The sequence below is a fragment of the Lactuca saligna genome, chromosome 8 (genome assembly GCF_052625555.1).
Source record: "Lactuca saligna cultivar CGN05327 chromosome 8, ASM5262555v1, whole genome shotgun sequence".
NCBI classification, from domain to species: Eukaryota; Viridiplantae; Streptophyta; class Magnoliopsida; order Asterales; family Asteraceae; genus Lactuca; species Lactuca saligna.
This window is the reverse complement of record NC_136424.1, coordinates 141,377,368-141,396,356: the sequence shown is the minus strand read 5'-3', so window position 1 is coordinate 141,396,356 and position 18,989 is coordinate 141,377,368. Positions and strand designations below refer to the sequence as shown.

Sequence of the window (18,989 nt, the reverse complement as noted above, 5' to 3'; positions counted from 1 at the left end):
AATACAAATTCATGAGGAAGATAAATACAAAACTGGTTTTAATGTTCCCTTTGGGCATTTTGAATGGAATGTAATGCCTTTTGGATTAAAAAATGCTCCTTCTGAATTCCAAAATATTATGAATGATATCATAACTCCTATAAGTAGTTTTGCTATTGCTTATATCGACGATGTCCTAATTTTTTCAAAATCAATTGATCAACATTTTAAACATTTAAATCAATTTCATGATTTAATTTATCAAAATGGTTTAGCTGTCTCTGCAACAAAAATGCATTTATTTAAAAATGAAATTCGTTTTCTAGGACATGATATTGTCAAAAACACTATTAGACCTATAACAAGAAGCTTGCAATTTTCTACTAAATTTCCTGATGAAATTAAAGATAAAAAACAACTTCAAAGATTTTTAGGATGCTTAAATTACATCCATGATTTTTTCAAAGATTTAGGGATCATATGTAAACCACTTTATAATCGATTAAAAGACAATCCTGAACCATGGACTCAAAAACATACAGATATAATTAAATATATAAAACAAAAGGTCCCTACTTTGCCATGTTTAAATTTACCTCATCCCGATGCCAAAATCATAGTTGAAACCGATGCTAGTGATATTGGATTCGGAGGAATTTTAAAACAAAAATTTGTTAACTCAACTGAAGAGCAATTAGTTCGATATTACTCTGGTGCATGGAATAATACACAGAAAAATTATTCAACTGTCAAAAAAGAAATTTTAAGCATTGTTTTATGTATTAAGAAATTTGAAGATGATTTATTTATGAAAACTTTTTTATTAAGAATAGATTGTCAATCTGCAAAAAGTATTTTGGAAAAAGATGTAAAAAATATTATTTCCAAGCAAATTTTTGCTCGTTGGCAAGCCCTCTTAGGTAACTTTGATTTCGAAATAGAATTTATAAAAGGAGAAAATAACTCACTTCCTGACTTTCTTTCTCGAGAATTTTTGCAGGGAAAATGAGTTCATCGTCCTCTTCCAAACATGATGACAAGAAGCCAGTCTATCAAAATCTTGTTCCAGCCTCTCAAAAGCTAGTTCCATTTCAAAATCAAAATCGTTTTTCTCCTTTAACACCTACTTCTAAGAATTCACAACTTTATTCTAATATCCTTCAGTCAAAACTTGTTACTCCAAAAGTTGCTTCAACTGACACAATAAGCCCTTTTGCAAAACCTATCTCTCCTCAAACTCAAAAATCTGTTACTCCTAGCCCTTCTACAAAAACTCCTTATGTTCTTAATCCAAATTTCCTAAGAGTTCAAATTCTTGAAGATTTTCAAATCCATAAGTTACACCAAGGTTTTCATATTCTCACCAATCATCTCTTTGGACAAGGAAAAACCTTTTATGTTGATTCATATAAAACCCGAGAATATTATCAAGCTATTCTGCAAGAATCTGGTTCAGTCAATTTTGTTCATCGTTCTAATTCTAAAGAGGGAAACATTGATTTTAGCAAAGCTCATATTATCAAAATCATTTCTCCAGAAAGTTGGGTTCCAAACCTTCACTCTGAAAAACCTCTTATAAGTTATCCTGCTTATCCCAAATTTTCTTACTATGATTATCAAGACGCCTGGACTAAGGCATTCTTTATTCGGAATTATTCACATTCATGGTTTATCTTCTTTGATTTGAACTTCAATTGTGAATATCCAAGATGGTTTATCAATTGGTACAAATATATGGGTATTCTTCCAAATTGTTTACCAAAAGAAATTTACGATGGATATCTCAAATTTAAAGAATTGTTTATTCAACAAATTCCAGAATTTGAATACATGTTACAATTCACTATGATATTTAAAGTTCCATGGATAATGTCTTGGACTTTTCATTATCAAGAAGCAAAAGACACCTCTCCTCCCTGGCTTAATCGCCAATTTCGCTCAAAATGGTGGGATAAAATGAAGATTTCTCAAGCTAGTGAACAAGCAGTAATTAAACATTATCAAGAAATATATATTCAAAAACCAGAAGTCGAAGCCACTTTTATCAACAGTCTTCCCAAAAGCGATGTGGATCTAATTGCAAGAATTAAAGATGCTGCTACCTCTTCTCCTCAAGAACTTCAAAAATTACTTCAAGAAATTCGCCAAACTCCATCAGTTTCTGACGATTCTCCAAAATCTATAAAGAATGATTTATTCGAAGACGCTCAAGACCCTTTTGATGATCCTTATGAAGAATAAGAAATCATTATCCATAAATTTGATGTAATATTTTAAATGTAAGATATTTCGTTTTTTCTATTATCAAAATTTCGTTTTTCAAGTACGAATACATGTATACTATGTAGGTATTCATGTATTTATGTATAAACAATTTTTATCAAAATTATTATCAAATCTATAATCAATGATGATATGAAGACAAAAAACTTTAGAAGATGCTCTATAATGGCTTGCTTTATCAAAAGAAGATGAATGACAACCACTTTAAGACAAAAAACTTTAGAAGATGCTCTATAATGGCTTGCTTTATCAAAAGAAGATGAATGACAACCACTTTCAAGGACAACCACTTGCAAATAATTATTGATTGGCCATGGATTCTTACGGAAAAATTTATCACAAGATGATTTCAAGACTTTGAAGACTCCAAGATGATTATAAATAGAGGTTATCACAAGAGAAAAAATTCATTCTCTAAAAAATGTTCATCCAATGTCTAAAAAATCTCCAAGAGTCTCTCTTTCTACTACTAGATGTTCAAAGTCTTTAGATTTTCAAATAATTCTTTCTCCAGAAGTATGTACTGATTGTAATTCAAGCCTAATTCAAGAAGGTATTATCTAAAATATTCTATTGTTGTGTTATTTTTATGATAATTTCATTGCGAGTTATTCTAACTATTAATTCTAAAAGATTTGAAATTTTTGTTAAAATAGTACTCGTTTTTAATAATCAAATTAATCAAATTCATGGTTAGATCATTTAATTATGTCTAGCAAAATTTTGATGAATTGTATTCCTAATAGAAATATTCTTTTAAAAATACAGCAAATCCAAGAATCTATTAATAACTCTGAGCAAAATCTTAAAGATTCTTATAAACTTAATAATCAAGGCACAATTTTAAACAATAATCATATTCATGATGTTAGACGATTCATAAGAGCAAGTATTAAAATTCGTTACAAACAGATACGTTATCTAAAAACAAAACTAGTCATTTTCTAGTTATACTAACGATGAATAAAAATTATAAGACTTCTAAAGTTTTTGGTTTAATATCCTATAAGAAATATATAAGTTTTAATAAGCATGATACAGAGACAAGACCAGTGATTGGCTGGATTAGCGTAAAGCGCGCAGATAAGGACGTAAGACGCGGTGCCAGACCACAATCATCGTCGGGACGAATCCCCTCTGTTCACCATTATTAAAACAAGTAAGTTTTCTTATAGAATTTTAAAACAAAAAATATGAGTAAAATTTCAGGCATACTATCCAAAAAATATATTCTTGGATATTTTTATCTTTTATAGAATCAAGAGAGTTTAAAAGATCTTTATCATCTTGCGAAAGAACATTAATGGAGCCACTAGTGATTACATTGATTAAATTGTTACAATGACATTTACCAATACATTCGCAAATATCAGAATCTTCAGAACTTGAAGTAGTATTTTCGAGAATATTTAAATCATTTGTTTGAAAGTCAGAAATACTTTCATCGGAATCTGAATCAGTATTTAAAATAATTTTTCTTATTTGTTCTTTCAAGTCTTCAGAGACATTTAACTCATTTATTTTCGTCTTAGCATAACAATTATTTGCTGTATGACCATTACGCCCACATTTATGACAAATAATAATATCTTTTGATTTTCTTTTAAATTTTTTATAATTTTGTCTATAGGGTTTTTTGGCTTTCGAAGCGTAATCTTTACCCTTTTTATAATTTTCTGGAAGATTATATTTCTTTTTCCTAAAATATTTTGAAGATCTTTTCTTAAAAACTTTAGATTTTGAAGTAGACGGACCATTTAAGGGCTGATAACCATATTGTTGGCAAAAAATTTCCAATTCATTTTTACTGTTAATTCTATCTTTTTTGAGTTTTTCTTTAAACCTAAGATCAGCACAAACTGCCAATCCCTCTTTATTAATATAGTTTATTAAATCTCCATAAGTTAGATTTTGATAAGGAATGGTATTATTAAAATTTTCTCTTAATTTTTGTCGAACTCTTTCCGCAAAGAGTTTTGGAAGGCCAGCAATAAAACGTTCTTTCCAATAAGACTCTTTACAATCGGGTCTTGAAAAAACTTTAACAAGATAATTATCTTTATACCATCTAAAATCAGTAAGTTTTCTGCAATGTAAATTCATTAAAATTTCTGAAGTTTTTTCTTGAAAAGTAGTAGGATCCCCTACAAAGTTTTTGATAATAGCAAAAATTAAAGTGTTAACCATATCATCTTCAAACGTTTGTATTTGTTGATTATTTTCTTGTTTTATAATAGTTTTCTTAGCAGATAAAATATAATCTTTTTCTTCTTGTGAAATATAGAAATCCCACCAGCCTTTAAGACTGCCAGTAAAACCATAAGTAATAATATTAACAATTTGGAGTTGAGTATTATTATGAGCTTTATAAGCATTAGCAGCCATAGTCATTTCTTGTACAATATTCATAATTTGATGTTCAGAATGGCCATCAATATTCCATTCATAAACAGAATTACCATCATATTGAGAACGGTCAAATTGAAAACTTCGTTCTTCAAGTTGAACATCTGGAAGAGAGGGTCTATTCCAATAATTTCTTATGGTTGGTTTTGGATTTTTTCCGAAAGTGCTTTGCTTTGATTGATGAATTTTATTAAGATTTGAAAAGTCATTAGTGAGTTGATTAATATCATCATTCGTATTAAATTGTTGAGCAAGAGTTTCAAAATTTGTTTCACTATTAATATCACTATTTTCAGATTCTTCATTCGTAAGAGTATTAATATTATTAGTGTTTGAGATATGAAGTTTTGAAAGTCTTTTTTCTAATTCGTTAATTAAATCTGTATTTCCTAGATTAAAATTACCATCGATTTGGCAAGGAACAAAACTTAAATTACTAGTGCTTGCCATATCTTGCTTGTTAATGTTTTTATCTTTAAAAAAATTTTCTTCAATTTTTACTAGATGCTCGGTAATACTAGATAAGGTTTCATTTGCATAGTTATTTTGGTAAATAATTTTTTGAAGACCCTTTTCGGTAGTTAATGGATTTGGGGCTTGAACTAAAGGAGTTGCAATAAACATATCGTTAATAATAATTTCTCCTTTTGGTGGAAAATTAGCAATAATTTCTTTATTAGAAATAATATCTTTATATTTTTTCTCTAAAATGGGAGTGATAGAATCATTTTTAAATGGGTAATTTATTTTATGTTTAGGGGCATAAATTAATTCAAACCATTGAAAAAAAGGAGAATGGATTTTATTTGATAAGACATAATCTTCCCAAAGGCCTAAATGGAGAAATCTTAAGTAGTATGAATAATTTTCTTCGTGCCAAGCTCTTTTTTGACGGTTATAATCTTTATAATACTCAATATTTTTTAAGTAATCAAAATCAACTTGATATTCTAAATTCGAGAAATTCATTTTAACAGGTTGTTTTTGTTAGGATTGAAGAAATATGCTTTATCGATTCTAAATTATGACTTCTTGATTTTTCGTATTTTTTTATTCCTATCTTTAGCCTAGAAATTTTTTCTATTTGTTTATTATATTTATTAGTATATGGAGATATTTTGTATAAATTATTATTTTCATAAGTTTTAGTTTCTTCTAAATGTTGAATTGTTTTGCATATATTAGAATTTATCTTCCAATGTCTTTTTAACATATTAGCCCAAAGCTTATTATTTTGTGAACAATTAATTTGTATTTTAGAACTCATAATTGTTGTTTAAAATTCTGAAGTTCATCAATAAAATCTGATTTAGTAGGACTAGGAAGACTATTTTCACTATTTTGATCATCTTGATATAATGGTTTGGGAATAGAATTAGTATAGTCAACAGTTTTTAGTTTTAAAGATCTCGACTTTAATAACGAAGATTTTGAAGAGCCTGTTTCTGGAAAAGAAGTTGATAATCTGGATGATGAAATATTTAAGGAAGAAAAATTTATATCTACAGAACCATCATTATATTCAATAATATTTTAGATTTGTTTTGAAGAGTCTAATGGTTTTGGATCAATAACATTTTGTAAGTTCCAATTACATGATTGGGTTATATCAGACCATTTTAATCTTTTTGGTGTATGAACTTTGGTATGGTTAGTATTTGCTTCAAAAATAATTGTTTCATTTTTAGGATTTGATAAACGTGTTTTTGGTTCAAGTGTAGTTGTCATAGTTTTGTAACAAACACGATAAATTATTGCTAAAGGCTTTGTATCATCCTTAAATTCTAAATTTTTTGTTTCTATAGTTAAAACTAAAGTATCTAAAATATTTTTATCAAATAATCCTACAGAGAAATTCGGATAACAATTGAAATAAATAGGTCCGTTAGCAATATTTGTTTCAGCCATAGCTAAAATAGAATTTTGAAAATCTTTATGTCTCCTGTCTCTTAAAATAAGGAGAACAGGGGCATCTATTCCAATTCTAAATAGAGGCTTGATAGCAATTTGGACTAAACCGACATGTAAAAATTTATATTTCGTTCTATGCTCTAGAATAGATTGTGATGATAACAAATGTAAGTTTTGTTGGTTTTGACCAATAGACAAAGTTTGTTCTGTCATTTTAATAGAATAACCTTGAAAGTAATCAAAAGTTCCTATTTTATATATTGTATTAATATTAGTTTTAGGTATTGTCCAATTATTCAAACTTTGTTCTATGTTATTAACGGTTTCTTCAATAGAATTTATTTGATTATCATCATCATCTTGTTCATTATTGATATTTTTACCAAGAATATATTTTTTGGATAGTATGCCTGAAATTTTACTCATATTTTTTGTTTTAAAATTCTATAAGAAAACTTACTTGTTTTAATAATGGTGAACAGAGGGGATTCGTCCCGACGATGATTGTGGTCCGGCACCGCGTCTTACGTCCTTATCTGCGCGCTTTACGCTAATCCAGCCAATCACTGGTCTTGTCTCTGTATCATGCTTATTAAAACTTATATATTTCTTATAGGATATTAAACCAAAAACTTCAGAAGTAAATATATCATGCATAACCTCCCCAAAATATTTTCTTGGCTCTGATACCATTTTAATCAAAAGTCTTATAAATTTTATTCATCGTTAGTATAACTAGAAAATGACTAGTATCTGTTTGTAACGAATTTTAATACTTGCTCTTATGAATCGTCTAACATCATGAATATGATTATTGTTTAAAATTGTGCCTTGATTATTAAGTTTATAAGAATCTTTAAGATTTTGCTCAGAGTTATTAATAGATTCTTGGATTTGCTGTATTTTTAAAAGAATATTTCTATTAGGAATACAATTCATCAAAATTTTGCTAGACATAATTAAATGATCTAACCATGAATTTGATTAATTTGATTATTAAAAACGAGTACTATTTTAACAAAAATTTCAAATCTTTTAGAATTAATAGTTAGAATAACTCGCAATGAAATTATCATAAAAATAACACAACAATAGAATATTTTAGATAATACCTTCTTGAATTAGGCTTGAATTACAATCAGTACATACTTCTGGAGAAAGAATTATTTGAAAATCTAAAGACTTTGAACATCTAGTAGTAGAAAGAGAGACTCTTGGAGATTTTTAGACATTGGATGAACATTTTTTAGAGAATGAATTTTTTCTCTTGTGATAACCTCTATTTATAATCATCTTGGAGTCTTCAAAGTCTTGAAATCATCTTGTGATAAATTTTTCCGTAAGAATCCATGGCCAATCAATAATTATTTGCAAGTGGTTGTCCTTGAAAGTGGTTGTCATTCATCTTCTTTTGATAAAGCAAGCCATTATAGAGCATCTTCTAAAGTTTTTTGTCTTAAAGTGGTTGTCATTCATCTTCTTTTGATAAAGCAAGCCATTATAGAGCATCTTCTAAAGTTTTTTGTCTTCATATCATCATTGATTATAGATTTGATAATAATTTTGATAAAAATTGTTTATACATAAATACATGAATACCTACATAGTATACATGTATTCGTACTTGAAAAACGAAATTTTGATAATAGAAAAAACGAAATATCTTACATTTAAAATATTACATCAAATTTATGGATAATGATTTCTTATTCTTCATAAGGATCATCAAAAGGGTCTTGAGCGTCTTCGAATAAATCATTCTTTATAGGTTTTGGAGAATCGTCAGAAACTGATGGAGTTTGGCGAATTTCTTGAAGTAATTTTTGAAGTTCTTGAGGAGAAGAGGTAGCAGCATCTTTAATTCTTGCAATTAGATCCACATCGCTTTTGGGAAGACTGTTGATAAAAGTGGCTTCGACTTCTGGTTTTTGAATATATATTTCTTGATAATGTTTAATTACTGCTTGTTCACTAGCTTGAGAAATCTTCATTTTATCCCACCATTTTGAGCGAAATTGGCGATTAAGCCAGGGAGGAGAGGTGTCTTTTGCTTCTTGATAATGAAAAGTCCAAGACATTATCCATGGAACTTTAAATATCATAGTGAATTGTAACATGTATTCAAATTCTGGAATTTGTTGAATAAACAATTCTTTAAATTTGAGATATCCATCGTAAATTTCTTTTGGTAAACAATTTGGAAGAATACCCATATATTTGTACCAATTGATAAACCATCTTGGATATTCACAATTGAAGTTCAAATCAAAGAAGATAAACCATGAATGTGAATAATTCCGAATAAAGAATGCCTTAGTCCAGGCGTCTTGATAATCATAGTAAGAAAATTTGGGATAAGCAGGATAACTTATAAGAGGTTTTTCAGAGTGAAGGTTTGGAACCCAACTTTCTGGAGAAATGATTTTGATAATATGAGCTTTGCTAAAATCAATGTTTCCCTCTTTAGAATTAGAACGATGAACAAAATTGACTGAACCAGATTCTTGCAGAATAGCTTGATAATATTCTCGGGTTTTATATGAATCAACATAAAAGGTTTTTCCTTGTCCAAAGAGATGATTGGTGAGAATATGAAAACCTTGGTGTAACTTATGGATTTGAAAATCTTCAAGAATTTGAACTCTTAGGAAATTTGGATTAAGAACATAAGGAGTTTTTGTAGAAGGGCTAGGAGTAACAGATTTTTGAGTTTGAGGAGAGATAGGTTTTGCAAAAGGGCTTATTGTGTCAGTTGAAGCAACTTTTGGAGTAACAAGTTTTGACTGAAGGATATTAGAATAAAGTTGTGAATTCTTAGAAGTAGGTGTTAAAGGAGAAAAACGATTTTGATTTTGAAATGGAACTAGCTTTTGAGAGGCTGGAACAAGATTTTGATAGACTGGCTTCTTGTCATCATGTTTGGAAGAGGACGATGAACTCATTTTCCCTGCAAAAATTCTCGAGAAAGAAAGTCAGGAAGTGAGTTATTTTCTCCTTTTATAAATTCTATTTCGAAATCAAAGTTACCTAAGAGGGCTTGCCAACGAGCAAAAATTTGCTTGGAAATAATATTTTTTACATCTTTTTCCAAAATACTTTTTGCAGATTGACAATCTATTCTTAATAAAAAAGTTTTCATAAATAAATCATCTTCAAATTTCTTAATACATAAAACAATGCTTAAAATTTCTTTTTTGACAGTTGAATAATTTTTCTGTGTATTATTCCATGCACCAGAGTAATATCGAACTAATTGCTCTTCAGTTGAGTTAACAAATTTTTGTTTTAAAATTCCTCCGAATCCAATATCACTAGCATCGGTTTCAACTATGATTTTGGCATCGGGATGAGGTAAATTTAAACATGGCAAAGTAGGGACCTTTTGTTTTATATATTTAATTATATCTGTATGTTTTTGAGTCCATGGTTCAGGATTGTCTTTTAATCGATTATAAAGTGGTTTACATATGATCCCTAAATCTTTGAAAAAATCATGGATGTAATTTAAGCATCCTAAAAATCTTTGAAGTTGTTTTTTATCTTTAATTTCATCAGGAAATTTAGTAGAAAATTGCAAGCTTCTTGTTATAGGTCTAATAGTGTTTTTGACAATATCATGTCCTAGAAAACGAATTTCATTTTTAAATAAATGCATTTTTGTTGCAGAGACAGCTAAACCATTTTGATAAATTAAATCATGAAATTGATTTAAATGTTTAAAATGTTGATCAATTGATTTTGAAAAAATTAGGACATCGTCGATATAAGCAATAGCAAAACTACTTATAGGAGTTATGATATCATTCATAATATTTTGGAATTCAGAAGGAGCATTTTTTAATCCAAAAGGCATTACATTCCATTCAAAATGCCCAAAGGGAACATTAAAACCAGTTTTGTATTTATCTTCCTCATGAATTTGTATTTGCCAAAATCCTGATTTCATATCAAACTTTGAAAATATTTTTGAATCATAAAGCTTTTTTAGCAAATTTCGTTTATTAGGAATAGGATAACGAATCCATTCTAAAACTTTGTTTAAAGGTTTATAATTGATAACTAATCTTGGTGATCCTCTTTCTAATTCTGCAGCATTCATAACATAAAATGCTGAACAAGACCATGGTGACTTAGAAGGTCTTATGAGTTTTTTATTTATTAAATCTTGAATTTCATTTTTACAATGACTTTCTAATTCATTATTCATGTGAATGGCTCTAGATTTTGAAGGAATATCCTTTTCATTAAAATTTTTTATATATGGTAGTTTTACAATATGTTGCTTTCTATTCCAAAAGGCATTAGGAATATTAGAACAAACATTTTTTTCAAATTTTAATTTTAATCCGGTTATTTTATTTTGAATATTATTATCACTTAATTGATTAGTTATTCGAACATTATTTATTTCGTTAATAAGATATTTGGCTTGTTGCGTTTTATAATTAAGGACATTAATTGTTGAATATAGAGGAGGTTCACAAAATTTAAATATAATTTCTTTTCCAAAAACGTTGGTTCTTATACCATCATCATGAACCATAAAAGGATATAGTTTTGTAATGAAAGGTGTTCCTAGAATTAAAGGAGAAGATAGATCTTTTACTAAAATTAGGTGAGTTTTATAACAGTAATCTTGGTCATTACAAATATGAACATCAGAAACTTTATAATTTACAATTAATTTTGTACCTCCGGCACCAGTAAGTCTAGATGTAGTTTTTTCATAAAATTGTGTAGGAAAAATTCCTTCTTGAATACAATTCATATCAGCACCACTATCAATTAAAGCAGTTAGGTTAATTTTAAAATTATCCTTAACTAAAGTAATTTTAGTGTTCCATTTTTGAGAAACTTGATTATTTATAAGTTTACTAATAGTTACATTTTCAATTTTATTTTCTTCTTCATTATTAATTTCTATATTTTTGTTTTTAAAAGTAGAAGGTTTTTCTTTTTCTAAAATTAAAATTTTATTTTTTATTTCTTTTATTTATCGTTTTACTATTTTTAATTCTTCTTGAAGTTCTTGCATAGAAATTGGCTTTGCTTCAGTAAATCTTTCGTATATACTTTTTAAATTAAAATTTTCATTATTAGCAGGAGTTATGTTATTAGTTTTATTAAGCATCTGTTTTATTAGCAATTCTTGGATATTTTTATCTTTTATAGAATCAAGAGAGTTTAAAAGATCTTTATCATCTTGCGAAAGAACATTAATGGAGCCACTAGTGATTACATTGATTAAATTGTTACAATGACATTTACCAATACATTCGCAAATATCAGAATCTTCAGAACTTGAAGTAGTATTTTCGAGAATATTTAAATCATTTGTTTGAAAGTCAGAAATACTTTCATCGGAATCTGAATCAGTATTTAAAATAATTTTTCTTATTTGTTCTTTCAAGTCTTCAGAGACATTTAACTCATTTATTTTCGTCTTAGCATAACAATTATTTGCTGTATGACCATTACGCCCACATTTATGACAAATAATAATATCTTTTGATTTTCTTTTAAATTTTTTATAATTTTGTCTATAGGGTTTTTGGCTTTCGAAGCGTAATCTTTACCCTTTTTATAATTTTCTGGAAGATTATATTTCTTTTTCCTAAAATATTTTGAAGATATTTTCTTAAAAACTTTAGATTTTGAAGTAGACGGACCATTTAAGGGCTGATAACCATATTGTTGGCAAAAATTTCCCAATTCATTTTTACTGTTAATTCTATCTTTTTTGAGTTTTTCTTTAAACCTAAGATCAGCACAAACTGCCAATCCCTCTTTATTAATATAGTTTATTAAATCTCCATAAGTTAGATTTTGATAAGGAATGGTATTATTAAAATTTTCTCTTAATTTTTGTCGAACTCTTTCCGCAAAGAGTTTTGGAAGGCCAGCAATAAAACGTTCTTTCCAATAAGACTCTTTACAATCGGGTCTTGAAAAAACTTTAACAAGATAATTATCTTTATACCATCTAAAATCAGTAAGTTTTCTGCAATGTAAATTCATTAAAATTTCTGAAGTTTTTTCTTGAAAAGTAGTAGGATCCCCTACAAAGTTTTTGATAATAGCAAAAATTAAAGTGTTAACCATATCATCTTCAAACGTTTGTATTTGTTGATTATTTTCTTGTTTTATAATAGTTTTCTTAGCAGATAAAATATAATCTTTTTCTTCTTGTGAAATATAGAAATCCCACCAGCCTTTAAGACTGCCAGTAAAACCAGAAGTAATAATATTAACAATTTGGAGTTGAGTATTATTATGAGCTTTATAAGCATTAGCAGCCATAGTCATTTCTTGTACAATATTCATAATTTGATGTTCAGAATGGCCATCAATATTCCATTCATAAACAGAATTACCATCATATTGAGAACGGTCAAATTGAAAACTTCGTTCTTCAAGTTGAACATCTGGAAGAGAGGGTCTATTCCAATAATTTCTTATGGTTGGTTTTGGATTTTTTCCGAAAGTGCTTTGCTTTGATTGATGAATTTTATTAAGATTTGAAAAGTCATTAGTGAGTTGATTAATATCATCATTCGTATTAAATTGTTGAGCAAGAGTTTCAAAATTTGTTTCACTATTAATATCACTATTTTCAGATTCTTCATTCGTAAGAGTATTAATATTATTAGTGTTTGAGATATGAAGTTTTGAAAGTCTTTTTTCTAATTCGTTAATTAAATCTGTATTTCCTAGATTAAAATTACCATCGATTTGGCAAGGAACAAAACTTAAATTACTAGTGCTTGCCATATCTTGCTTGTTAATGTTTTTATCTTTAAAAAAATTTTCTTCAATTTTTACTAGATGCTCGGTAATACTAGATAAGGTTTCATTTGCATAGTTATTTTGGTAAATAATTTTTTGAAGACCCTTTTCGGTAGTTAATGGATTTGGGGCTTGAACTAAAGGAGTTGCAATAAACATATCGTTAATAATAATTTCTCCTTTTGGTGGAAAATTAGCAATAATTTCTTTATTAGAAATAATATCTTTATATTTTTTCTCTAAAATGGGAGTGATAGAATCATTTTTAAATGGGTAATTTATTTTATGTTTAGGGGCATAAATTAATTCAAACCATTGAAAAAAAGGAGAATGGATTTTATTTGATAAGACATAATCTTCCCAAAGGCCAAAATGGAGAAATCTTATGTAGTATGAATAATTTTCTTCGTGCCAAGCTCTTTTTTGACGGTTATAATCTTTATAATACTCAATATTTTTTAAGTAATCAAAATCAACTTGATATTCTAAATTCGAGAAATTCATTTTAACAGGTTGTTTTTGTTAGGATTGAAGAAATATGCTTTATCGATTCTAAATTATGACTTCTTGATTTTTCGTATTTTTTTATTCCTATCTTTAGCCTAGAAATTTTTTCTATTTGTTTATTATATTTATTAGTATATGGAGATATTTTGTATAAATTATTATTTTCATAAGTTTTAGTTTCTTCTAAATGTTGAATTGTTTTGCATATATTAGAATTTATCTTCCAATGTCTTTTTAACATATTAGCCCAAAGCTTATTATTTTGTGAACAATTAATTTGTATTTTAGAACTCATAATTGTTGTTTAAAATTCTGAAGTTCATCAATAAAATCTGATTTAGTAGGACTAGGAAGACTATTTTCACTATTTTGATCATCTTGATATAATGGTTTGCTTTATCAAAAGAAGATGAATGACAACCACTTTCAAGGACAACCACTTGCAAATAATTATTGATTGACCATGGATTCTTACGGAAAAATTTATCACAAGATGATTTCAAGACTTTGAAGACTCCAAGATGATTATAAATAGAGGTTATCACAAGAGAAAAAATTCATTCTCTAAAAAATGTTCATCCAATGTCTAAAAAATCTCCAAGAGTCTCTCTTTCTACTACTAGATGTTCAAAGTCTTTAGATTTTCAAATAATTCTTTCTCCAGAAGTATGTACTGATTGTAATTCAAGCCTAATTCAAGAAGGTATTTTCAAGAAGCCTATATATTCCATGTTTTGGTCTGACTCATTTAAAATGACTTGTAATTAATATATATATATATATATATATATATATATATATATATATATATATATATATATATATATATATATATATATATATATATATTAAAATGAGTCATAGACCAAAAGAGGGACCAACTACACACCAAAAGCCGTTCAAAAAAAAATCTGTATCCTAAAAAAACTAAGGATGAAACTTTTAAATCTGGTAAACTATAAGGACCATATACGTAATTATATGTAAAGTAATCATATGAATAATAATTAAAAATTTGAGGATGGGGACAGCCCGTAAAACTAGATTTGAAAAAAAAAATGTGAAGATCTTTCTAGTTTTATCTTAAAAGACGGGGGAACATATGACAAAAGAGCCTCAAGTCTTCTGTCTTTTTCTCTTTCACCATAACCAATGAATACAAGCAGACATGAATCATATGATGTATCTGTTTATCTACCAATCTTATATATAACAATAGTTGACTAACTTCACACGATATCTACACGATATCTCCACTGTGTACAGTATAAGTTCGTCTTTCATAATACTCCAAGTCTCTCCCAATTGTGTGGTGATTTTGATTTTTGTTATTAATGCTGTAAGAAGACTGAGAATGAACCCTACAAACAACAACGTGGGTTCAATCTACGAGTTGCAATCACAACACCAGATTAACATTCGTGGCGTTTCTCATAATCATAATCCACCACCACTTCCATTGAATCTACCTCGTTCAGATCTACTTGTTGGTAAGTTCTTCAATCGTACACCAAATTGCTACCAGATCTGTTTCTATAATACCCTCAATCGAGTTTCTACTGTATTCATTGTTATGATGTGCTTCAAAGCCTAAGCTTCGAATTAAATACTCATACAGGATATACGTACGAAACTACGAATTGGTAATTTGTGATTAGTAACTTGATTTTGGAATTACTTTGAAGGAAGAAGAGAAGATTACAACGATATTTGTGTTCCTACTTATAAAGCGACAATAACTGGAAATTGGAAAGCTGCTAAAATCATACTTGATAAACGAAGAGAGCTTGTAAGGTTTAGCATCACTGAAAGTTACGATACTGTTCTTCACATTGCTGTAATGGGGAAATCATACTGGTTTGTGGAATATCTGGTGAGTTTAATGGAAAAAGAAGACTTAGAACTTCAAAATCAAAAAGGTCAAACTGCTCTCTGTTTAGCTGCCATAGCTGGAAATGTCAAAATAGCTACGATTTTGGTGAATAAAAACAGGGCCTTGTTGGATATTCCTGATAGTAGAGGAATGATGCCACTTTACATGGCTGCTTTATTTGGAAAACATGATATGGTGAGGTTTCTTTATCATAATTCCCGGAATATGAGTGGTGATTTTTGGACACATCATAATCGAGGTTGTGTTCTTGTCAAATGTGTTGAAGCGAATCTATTTGGTAAGTATCATAACTTTTGTATTTATACCTTTATTAGTTAATTTTTTCATTAAGTGAATATCAAATACTTTGTGTAGATGTTGCATTACAAATCGTGACAGATCGACCCGAACTTGCTATAAATGGAAGTGTACTAGGATTATTGGCTCGAAAACCTTATGCATTTGATACTACAACAAGTAATACATTCAAGAGAATCATATATTCATGTAAGAATTTCATTTATTATATACCCGACTTCATCATAAAAATGAAAAATATACTCATATGTCATAATTCATATATTCTACTTTGGTTAATTTTATTAGTGTTGGAAGCATGTCATCTGAAGGTTGGAATTCCCGATATGGAAAGTTACGCCCTACAATTACTAAGAGTAATATGGGCAGCGATTGTGAAACTACCAAAAGCTCAAATTGATGAAATAATAAGGGGCCCACCGGATCAACCAAAGGATGATATAAAGCAAACACGCGATGAAAAGGAAAAACAAGAAACACTTGTACTACTAAGAACCATATCAGACAACATTATAAAAATGCCTTCTAGAATCTACAACCTATTCCGATGCCCTACTGATGAAAACGCAGCCACTTCGAAAACTGTAAAGCAAAAATACTCATCGCGAGTGTTATTTCTTGCTGCAGAAATGGGTAACACTGCTTTTTTAGTGGAGGTTATTCGGCAATATCCACATTTAGTACGTGAGGTAAATGATAATAACCATAGTATATTTCATGTTGCTGTGTCACATCGTCATGAAGGGATCTACAATTTATTGTATGAGATAGGAGCACTAAGGAATTTGATAATTACTCTTGAAGATAAAAATGGAAATAATATTTTGCATATAGCTGGGGAGAGTCCGAAGATTAATAGACTACAGAATATCCCAGGGGTTGGTCTTCAATTGCATCTAGAAACATTATGGTTCAAGGTACGTCTTTCTAAATAAAAGAATTAGCATCTTATTTTCTATGTTTTTTTTTATTATATCATTATACCTTGGCATTGTACTTTAAAATTATTTCTTATTAGGGTATTGTACTTTGAAGAATATATCAATGCGTAACCCAATTCGGAAACGAGAAATAATTTTGAAGTACAATTTTGTAATATGAATTGGAAATTACATTACTTTTATTGTACTTAGCTCATGATATTTTGAACATGTAATTGTTAACTAAATATTTAAAAAGGGATAATGCATTAAAAAGGTAATGTAGTTTAGATTGTGTACAGCTTTAACCACTTATGTTTATTTTTGTAGGCATTTAAATTTTTTTATTTTTTTATTTTTTATTTTTTATTTTTTTGTACATGTTTAGTTACTTAAGTTTTGTACCTTGTACACATATGACCATTGATTGTAATGGCATATGTGTACAAAATAAAACACATAAGTTACTAAATATGTACAAAAATAAACATAAATGAATAAATGTATACAAAAATAAACATAAGTGATTAAATGGGTACACAATCTAAACTATGTTACGCTTTTAATTCATTATCATATTTAAAAATGCAACATGTGACATATTTCCTATTTTCTTGTGAAACAAATTTTGATCTAACAATGATGTATGTAATCTTTGTGATATTAGGAAGTAGAAGCCATACTTCCTCCACCTTTTCGGGAAAAAAAGAACACAGCGGGTTTAACACCACATGAAGTGTTCGTGAAAAACCACAAAGAATTATTTTCAAAAGGTGAAGAGTGGATGAAGGAAACAGCCGCCCAATTAATGGTGGTTGCATCCCTTATCGCCACCATATCATTTGCAGCTGCATTTACATTTCCAGGTGGATACGACCAAGTAACCGGGATGCCCATTTTCCTCAAAAAAAATCTTTCAAAAATCTTCATAATATTCGATGGCTTATCATTTATATCCGCCACAGCTTCAATCCTCTTGGTGTTATCTATTTTGGGATCCGATTACACTGAACATGATTTCATGATTTCGTTACCTCAACAACTTATGATGTGTTTAGCGTCACTTTTCATCTCTATAGCTACCATGATCCTCACTTTTCTCATCAACTTTTTATTACTTTATCAAAATAATTCTAAATGGATACCGATTTTTATCAGTTGTTTTGCTGCGGTTACGTATATGATATTTGGTAGCCCAAAGTTTCCTCTTTTGGGTCGCTTCTTATATGGTTCGAGGTTTCTTTTCGAAAGGGAGAAGGGAATGCTTAAGAAACCCATCTTTTAAGTGCCATTGTAAACGCAATTTTGTCAGTGTTAGATGTTAGAATTATTTTGTATTGTTTTTGTAATTATAGTATATATTAGGGGCTAGTGATGTAAATGTATACCCAGATATTTGTCAAAAGACATTATATATGATGATGTTTTGGCCCTCAAAGTCATATGTTCACACTTGCTATGAATTTTGTTGTGAAATGTCATGATCTACATAAATTAAAGCGGGTGTCACGGCTAGATATATTTGATCCTCTGTGGAAGGACTTAATAAATCCGAAATTTTGGATGACTGATGAAATGAAAGGAAGCATAAAAAAATCTTGTTTTTTTCATGATGAAACTCGATGGAATATTTCTACCTATTTTATGCTTGAGATTGCTTTGAGATTTAGATTAACACAAAATAGCATGAAATCAAATGTGGTTTTTATTAGATTAGGTGTCTAAGCCTATAACTGTAATTGATATGTACTTGATTTGATAGTAGCATGATCTTTTTGGATTGCCTTCACATTAGCAACTTGGAATGATGATTTTTGGAGAGTGAGATTGAATTTATTATTTGGAATAATAACTTGATTTATTAATGTATTATAACATTAATATATTAATTAGAAATCATATTATTTAATTAGAATTTAATCAGAAATTAATTTAGAATTAATTTTGGGATTAAAGGAACTGATTAAAAGAACATGGGTAGTTTTGCGAATCATTGATACTTGTGA

General features: G+C 28.6%; 1 protein-coding gene across 3 annotated transcripts; it reads left to right on the top strand.

Moving 5' to 3' along the window:
- The first annotated feature begins 15,012 nt into the window (after window positions 1–15,012).
- LOC145010895 (uncharacterized) lies at window positions 15,013–18,421 on the top strand. 3 transcript variants are annotated; one of them, XM_078969463.1, is made up of 5 exons: window positions 15,013–15,362; window positions 15,558–16,043; window positions 16,121–16,252; window positions 16,352–16,752; window positions 16,835–16,977. In XM_078969463.1, the coding sequence occupies exons 1-5, from the start codon at window positions 15,227–15,229 to the stop codon at window positions 16,841–16,843; spliced, it is 1,164 nt and encodes a 387-aa protein (XP_078825589.1). In that variant the 5' UTR covers window positions 15,013–15,226; the 3' UTR covers window positions 16,844–16,977. The 3 variants fall into 3 exon arrangements, with proteins under 3 accessions (XP_078825589.1, XP_078825587.1, XP_078825588.1); XM_078969461.1 differs by adding an exon at window positions 17,651–18,421 and having other exon boundaries at window positions 15,016–15,362; window positions 16,352–16,980; XM_078969462.1 differs by adding an exon at window positions 17,651–18,421 and having other exon boundaries at window positions 15,224–15,362; window positions 15,491–16,043; window positions 16,352–16,980.
- The last annotated feature ends 568 nt before the right edge of the window (window positions 18,422–18,989 follow it).

Coding starts and splice junctions, on each gene's coding strand:
- LOC145010895 (XM_078969461.1), top strand. CDS start 15,227: ATGAACCCTACAAACAACAACGTGGGTTCAATCTACGAGTTGCAATCA. Junction 16,044..16,120: donor TGTTGAAGCGAATCTATTTG/GTAAGTATCATA, acceptor TACTTTGTGTAG/ATGTTGCATTACAAATCGTG. Junction 16,981..17,650: donor TAGAAACATTATGGTTCAAG/GTACGTCTTTCT, acceptor TTGTGATATTAG/GAAGTAGAAGCCATACTTCC.